Source organism: Arachis hypogaea, chromosome 16 (genome assembly GCF_003086295.3).
Source record: "Arachis hypogaea cultivar Tifrunner chromosome 16, arahy.Tifrunner.gnm2.J5K5, whole genome shotgun sequence".
Classification (NCBI taxonomy): domain Eukaryota; kingdom Viridiplantae; phylum Streptophyta; class Magnoliopsida; order Fabales; family Fabaceae; genus Arachis; species Arachis hypogaea.
Genome location: NC_092051.1, coordinates 16994143 through 17001970, shown reverse-complemented (window position 1 = coordinate 17001970; position 7828 = coordinate 16994143). Strand labels below are relative to the sequence as shown.

At 37.0% G+C, this 7828-nt stretch overlaps 2 protein-coding genes across 4 annotated transcripts; both read right to left on the bottom strand.

The window, feature by feature from the left end:
* Positions 1 to 456: 456 nt before the first annotated feature.
* LOC112758373 (putative protease Do-like 14) lies at positions 457 to 4118 on the bottom strand. Of its 3 annotated transcripts, none has more exons than XR_011873946.1 (11): positions 3926 to 4100; positions 3723 to 3822; positions 3457 to 3540; positions 3180 to 3365; positions 2959 to 3086; positions 2392 to 2603; positions 2120 to 2201; positions 1867 to 2009; positions 1471 to 1591; positions 894 to 1007; positions 457 to 740 (listed from the first exon to the last, which is right to left on the bottom strand). XR_011873946.1 is itself a non-coding variant. In XM_025807035.2 (11 exons), the coding sequence occupies exons 1-11, from the start codon at positions 3938 to 3940 to the stop codon at positions 624 to 626; spliced, it is 1281 nt and encodes a 426-aa protein (XP_025662820.1). In that variant the 5' UTR covers positions 3941 to 4118; the 3' UTR covers positions 457 to 623. The 3 variants fall into 3 exon arrangements, 2 of the variants coding, with proteins under 2 accessions (XP_025662820.1, XP_025662821.1); XM_025807035.2 differs by having other exon boundaries at positions 894 to 986; positions 3926 to 4118; XM_025807036.2 differs by having other exon boundaries at positions 894 to 986; positions 3457 to 3556; positions 3926 to 4062.
* A 119-nt stretch (positions 4119 to 4237) lies between these two features.
* Positions 4238 to 7543, bottom strand: LOC140180019 (uncharacterized). The gene is made up of 3 exons (XM_072220402.1): positions 6884 to 7543; positions 6154 to 6451; positions 4238 to 4464 (listed from the first exon to the last, which is right to left on the bottom strand). The coding sequence occupies exons 1-3, from the start codon at positions 7541 to 7543 to the stop codon at positions 4238 to 4240; spliced, it is 1185 nt and encodes a 394-aa protein (XP_072076503.1).
* Between the last annotated feature and the right edge of the window lie 285 nt (positions 7544 to 7828).

Sequence of the window (7828 nt, the reverse complement as noted above, 5' to 3'; positions counted from 1 at the left end):
TATATTTGAAACGTTAGATACAATATTAAAACAAATTAAACGTTAAAAATATTTTAAAAATTTTTCAGAAACATTTAGAAATGAAAAATATACTTTAATTTTTTAGAATTTGAGGCCCTAAGTAATTTTATAGTTGTAAAGGTTTGGAATTTCTACAAAAGCAAGCCATTTCTTTAGTGTTTTAAAACTCCAAATTTATATATTTCCTAGGACTTGAAATCTTAAATAATTTGACAGTATTAAAGCCTTGAACAAACAAACCAACCCCCCCCCCCCCCCCAAAAAAAAAAAAAAGACCATTGTTAAAAGTATTTCAAATATTTAAAATGCTAATTTCATATATTTTATAGAAACTCAAAATATAAACAATAGCATACTAGTTGGATTCAAAATATCCAGAGATTCTTTTTTTTTTTTCTTATGGTTTAAAACTCTAAATAACATTAGAACGAATAATATGTAATATTTTGGTAGTTCGATTCATAATTTAATTTAATATTTGTACATTTTAAGGTAATGAATTTTACTATAAAGAATGATATAGTAAAAGGAGGGTAACGTAAACGGAAATCATATGGTCGAATACACAATCACTATTCCCGAGTCATTGGCTTCTCCAGTTTTCATATATTGGGATTGGATTCCTCAGGGATTACAGTGAGCTTCACCAATTTGTTGCCTTCTCTCTTAACCACCACCTTCATGGGCACCCCAACTCTGTCCTCCATTACTTCTATTACCTGCCATTATTTGATAGAGTATCACCATCACAATTCACAATACCAACATATTATTATAAATAAGTAATTACCAAGGGATCAGTTTTTATAGTTCATTCATATGTTTCACTAACATAGTCATCGTATCTCAACTTATATGAAACATGTTAATACCTCCTTCATACTTTGGACGGGCTTCCCATCAAATTCAATCACAACATCACCAGGACGGAATCCAGCACGTTGACCAGGAGACCCAGGAGTCACCTACTCATACATTCAACTTCTCTGTTAGAGAACCAAATTCATATTATCCCAGGAAAATAACAACCACCATGTAGAGAATAATTAACCCAAAATATGGAAAAACCCTTTTACTTCTCCATTAAGACAAATTACAAGCATAACAGCATTAGCTATCATAGTTATTGTTTAAATAATTCCCTGAAATAGGGCTTGAAAATTAACGATAGTTTTTCTAACACTTGCATCTTGGTTGCCAAAAACAGCGCATAGACATTGCATGTTTACATTCAACAAATCTATACTTGGAATATTTACAGAAATTATTTTCAAGAGAATTTTGCTGATAGCCTCAAATTAGTGTGTGCACTCGTACAAATGTCATTAAAATTTGACTATCGAAGAGCCTAACACAACCTCCACTTTTCTCCAGGCTTGGACCAGCTATGTAGCATAAGTAGAGTTGTACTTTAGCACAAATGATAGCAATAATCAAGAAAGGGCATACCATTGGTACAAGAATTCCCTTATCGACATCAGGGAATGTAGCGCTTCTCACTTTAAGCTCTGCAATAAGGGTATCATTCAAATCTAGCATCTTTAGCCCAAGCCAAGGCCGTATTACTCTCCTGAACAACATTGAACAATGTCAACTAAGCATGAAACTTACATGAAAACATTTAAATCAATCATTGCTCATGCAATATTTGTATAATACTTTAAAAAAGAGAAAATTGTAAGAATTTGCATAAACTTGAATTTTCTTCTCAAAAAGTATAGGGCATCATTTCTCAGTAACATATATCACTAATGGTAAGTTAGCAACATTTTACATTTATAAGAAATATGAACATCATGCTTTTCAATGGATATGTGATATAGTGTGGACAAAACAAGTAAATACCCTCTTTTCTTGAACTGCTCTATAATCTTGGACACTGAGTCGATTGGTACAGAAAAACTCAACCCATCAGCGGCAAACATTTTCATATGGTTCACACCAACAAGTTCTCCATCAATGTTGACAAGTGGACCTCCAGAATTTCCCTGTCTCATAGAAGAAGATGTAAACATACAAGCTAACCGAACAGTCAACCATGCACCAGCAGATGCAACCAAAGTTGGATGCATGGGAGAACAGAGAGAGGAAGACATACCACATTAGTTGCACAATCTGTTTGTAAATACTCTCTATTCACACCAGCAAAGCCCAAATCACTACTTTTACGATCAACACAACTGCACAAAAGATCATTAAAAAATGACTTATATTAATACGAAAAACAACCACAAGCTCCTTTGCTTCCCCCAAAAAATATACGCTTCATTATAAAATATTGGCTTCCAAGATCATTACATGAATGGAAAAGACTTAAACAAATGTATATTAGACGATACATCAGTTATTGCCTAGACCCTTTCTTCACACCTTACAATACCAGCAGTGACAGTATTCTGAAGGGCAAGTGGACAGCCCAGAGATATTACCCAATCCCCAGGACGAAGCTTGCTTGAAGAACCAAGTTTTACTTCAGGAAGTGGGGTTTCGGAATTGATCTTCACAATGGCAATATCTGAATGCAGGTCAGCATTTATCACTTTACCCTCGAATGATCTTCCATCTTGCAAAGTAACTTCTATCTGTAGTAGTTGATATTTCAAGATCAGCTACAATGTTTCAATTTAATAGGATGTCTAGAAGGGGCTAAAACTAAGAAGAACATAAAACAACAATAACATCAAGAATAATATGAATGTTGTAATATGAATAGACACACTATTGAAGAGCCCTGAAATGATTCGCAAACAAAGTTACTATACATTACATGAAAGTTAAGAATATTGAGAACCGATGATTAGGCCAAGCAAGCAAAAAGAATAAAGTCTACAAGTCTACAACTAAATGAGCAGCGCAATTACTCAAGGGTCATAGTGTCACCCAGCAAATAAATTATGTTTGAAGGGTATGCCCTACAGCCCTAGCATATACACAAACCTTCCCCTTTGATAAACTCGAGGTCCCTTGAAAATAAACCACAACATGAGCACATGTCAATATTGTACCATCCTTGTCGATGATTGTTCCAGAGCCTATACTCTTTGCAGCAGTAACCCCAAGATAATCTACATTTGATGTATAACATACTCAAATTAAGCTCAAACCCACATCAACAAAACTCAAATGCGAAAGGCTAAAAAGTATTCCAAAGTGGATACCGTGTGTAACAGCAATATTAACAACAGCAGGCCCAACTTTAGCCGCTGCATCGGCAATAGTATTTCTTTCAAAACAATTACATGGGTTTGAGCCACCATGATGAGCAGCCGCAGAAGCATCCTTAGTTGTGTCAGATGATGGAGTTTGACTGCCTATATCCCTAAAAGAATAGAGTGGAAGTGTTCCTACAAGATTTTCAGCTCTAAATATAATCACACTTGTATAAACATCTCTACATACACATTTTTATAGCAAACTGGAAACATAATTGCCCACCATATACGCCCGAAAAATCCAAATGTTGAGGAAAGGGCAACGGATCTTGTAATGGCACAGGGATCCGTGCTTTGACAGATGCTCCTGCATTAGAATTTGTCTTAACAGCATCAATGTTTGATATTTTATTTGATTAATTGACATTCTAAAGAAAACAACAAAAGAAAAAAAAAAACAATTGAAATATTCGTCAAATTTATAAAGAACGCTAAGATTTTACACTATTTTCTCGATGCATTCCGAATAAAAGATGGTTTAGTGCTCACTGAAATCAGTGTCGCCATTGGAGCAAAGGAGAGCTGAACCTGCAGCTGCAACCGCCAAAGTACGAAAAACAGAGCTACTGTTGAAGTAACGAAGCCTTTTCTGAAAAACAATTCCATTCCAAATGACACAGACAAGGCGAATTTGATAAACTTTTTTTCACAATTGAAAATCACAAAAAGAAAAAATGTACAGGGATCAGTACCAGAAGGTGGCTCATGGCAAAAATCAACGCCAAGCTTCACGATTCTTCAGTCTTCACTGGAAAGACTAACAAACCCACTTTTTTGCTTCGTTAAACCCGGTCTAAACTCTAAACCCTTGCTGGTACGATTTTTTTTTTTTTTTTCATCATCGGTAGGGGTACGAAAAACTATTAACAGCTATCTTTTTCGGACCAAAAACCGATAACTGAATTACTTAACTAAAAGTCTAAAACGATACTAAAGCCCAAGGCCCAATGGGCCCAACGTATAGTATTTTTTTTGTGACTAAACATAACACAAAGAAAAAACACTTAAGAGAAAGAGTAGCACTCCTCTCTAATAATAATGTCTAAATTATTAGGGGGCTGTAACCACTCTAGGTACACCTGCTTGTTTAAAGCAGCAGTTTTAGCCATTAAATCAGCCGCTTTGTTTGCTGTACGCTGGATGAGGACTAAAGTGGTTGTCCAATTGCGCTGAAGCATCTCTTTGATTTTGTCAAGCAGATCAGAGTCATTCGTAATCATGCTGGTTGTGCCTCGCAAAACAAGAATAAACGCATCAAGATTATCAGTTTCACATATAACCTCTTTACACTCGCAATCCCAAGCCATAACAAGCCCTCTCCAAATAGCATGAAGCTCACAAGAGAGAACACTAGAAAGAGGTATACTGGCAGAACAACCTTTCATCCAAATTCCCATGCTGTCTCTAATAATACATCTAAAGCCAGCTAATTGCCCATTTTCAAAAACGCTTGCATCGCAGTTCACTTTGCAGACATTCATTGGAGGTGGTTCCCAGTTATATTGCAAAGAGGAAGGAATAATATGTTTTTGGTTGGTAACAACCTTAGAGAAATCGCGAACAGCATGTTGAACTAAGTGAACAATTTTCTCCTTACTCCATGGATCATCTTGATGGAAGATGTCATTGTTCCTATCCCTCCAAATCCACCAAAAGGCTGCTGCAAAGAGAAACTCATTTTTGTTGAGGTTAGAACGAATCTAAGACACAAAATCCAAACTAGAGTCCTCAGCGGTCATTCCCAAATTTAAACTAATCCAAATCTGACGAGCTTTTTGGCAAGTCCTAAAGCAGTGGTTAATATCCTCTAGAGCAAGATAACATCGCTGATAAAAATCAGAAGTAGCAAGACCTCTTTGAAACCGGTAACTAGCTGTGGGAACTCCATTGTTGAGACAAAGCCAGAGCAGACACTTTAGCTTCTCCGGTATTCTCAAGCGCCAAAACCAAAGCCAATTTTCATTATCGTTCCAGCCAAATTTCTTCTTCAATAGCCATTCATACCCGCTTTTAGTCGAGTAGGTGAGAGTATTTGAGTTTGTCCAAAACCAACATGTTTTATCTCCTGCCTGCTTGATAGGATCAAAGAGCATCAAATCAAGTTTACCTTATTCCGGAATCATTGTGCAAAGAATATCCCACAGCCAATATCCATGGTACCAGACATCTTCTAGCTTCAAGTGAGAATCAGAGATGTGCACAAAAGGAACCAAAGGAGCTAGCGTTCCACATGGTCGCCAAGTATGATACCAAAAGGATTGAGACATCCTGCCTGTACACCAATCAAAACCATCACGAAGCTTTTCTATTATCTTATAAATCGCTCGCCAAGTGCTTGAAACATTATTAGAAAAATTAGGTGAAAAGCAAGACCTCCCAGATAAATATTTTGCCAACATAATTCTTACCCAAAGCTTATCATTATTATGCAGTAATTGCCAAACAAGCTTTCCTAATAAAGCAAAATTTACACACTGGGTATCTCTAATTCCCAAGCCTCCATATTTTCTTGGAGTGACAACTTTGCTCCACTTGACATAATTTAAGCAATGCTCCCCCACCTTTTCCTTCCACAAGAATTGTCTAAGCACAGAATCAATCTTTTGACAAACCGAAGTAGGAAAAAGAGTCACTTGCATCTGATAAATAGGAAGAGAAGAAGCAACAGATTTAATTAAGCAAAGCCTGCCTGCTCTGTTAAGGAGCCGACCTTTCCAACTAGCCAGCCTATTCTTGATCTTCTCTAAAGAGTCCGAAAAAATAGACCTAGCAGCTCGAGGATGATTAAGGTTCACCCCCAAGTATTTGCCTAGGTCACTAGTAAAAGGAATATGAGAAACACCAGACAACATTTCCTTCCTTCTATTAGAGATATTTCTAGAACAAATAGCTTTAGATTTTTCAATGTTAACCTTCATACCTGAAGCTTTGCAGAACAACTCCAAGGTGTGCACAACATTCTGAACTTGATTTTTCTTCGCTTTACAAAAAAGGAGGAGGTCATCTGCAAACATCAAGTGAGAAACTCTAGGTCCTCCTCTAGAAACAGCCACACCATCCCAAATACCCTCGTCAACCTGTTTGGAAATGAAGCACGCCAATCTCTCCATACACAAAACAAATAAATAAGGAGAAATTGGATCTCCTTGCTTGAGCCCTCTGCGAAGTTGGAAGCTGTCCAATCTATTCCCATTCCAAAGGATGGAAAGATTTGAAGCCTGAACACAATTCATTACAAGCCGAATAATTAGAGAAGGAAAGCCAAAAAATTCAAGAGTGTGCTCAAGAAAATTCCAATCAACTCTATCATAAGCCTTTTCTAAATCAATCTTAAAAGCCATAGCTCTTTTTCTAGACTTTGTCCACTTAAGAAAGTGAAGAACTTCTTGGGCTACAATAATATTATCAAGCGCTCCTCTACCATGTATAAACCCTCCCTGAGTTGGGCTAACAATCTCATCCAAAAAAGGTCGTAATCTATTAACCAGCACTTTAGTCACTAGCTTATAAATTACATTACAAAGGCTTATTGGCCGAAAATCCTTCAATCTAGTTGGAGGGTCGCATTTAGGGATAAGAACAATCAAAGTTTCCAACAAAGAATGGCTTAAATTCTCCCCTAAGAATGCTTTCTGAACAGTACGCCACACCTCATGACCCACCACATCCCAATATTCCTTGAAGAAAAAAACTTGAAAACCATCCGGTCCAGGAGCTTTGAACGAGCTCATATTATCTAGAGCTTCTTTAACCTCCAACATTGTTACTGATTTAGACAAATTATCACAAGCATCCTGGCTAAGAGATGGCATAGGAATTTCTCCCATGCAATTAACCTCAACAGGCTCAGTAGAGCAAAAAATATTTTTGAAAAAATGAACAACCTCTCTTTGCAAAACTTTCGGATCATCAGACCAGGACCCATCACTGACCAGCAACCCATGAACCTTGTTAGATTTTCTTCTAATGATAGTTTGCATATGGAAAAAGCTAGTATTTCTATCACCATACCGAACCCATTGATCTCTTGACTTCTGGTACCAAAGCAATTCTTCCTGGGCCAAAACTAGATTATACTCAGCTCTCAATTCTTCCTCTTTGTGCTTCAAAATCGGATCATCGTCAGCTTCCATTTTCCGTTGAATACAATTCAAATAAGCCTCCAATTCCCTCTTTTTAATAAAAATATTGTCGAAGACCGTAGAGTTGAATTCCAACGAAGCTTCTTGAACCCCCAACAACTTCCTATGGATACCAAAGTCTGTACTATTCCAAGAATTCTGAACAATGGCCTTGTAATCAGGATGCATTGCCCATGCCGCTTGGAATCTAAAAGGCCGGTTTCCTTTCTTGATAGGAACTCCTTGACATAGGATAAGTAGGGGACAATGATCAGAGTGGGAACGGCTAAGAACTTCAATAAAAGCTTCTGGAAAAAGAAGACGCCATTCTACAGTACAGCAAGCTCTATCCAATCTCTTTGCAATTTCTCTATTTCCTTGAATTTTACGGAACTAAGTAAACCGTCTTCCAGAGATTGTCAGATCAAAAAGACCACAAGAATCTAGAGTACTTGCAAAGACACTACTGCGAGT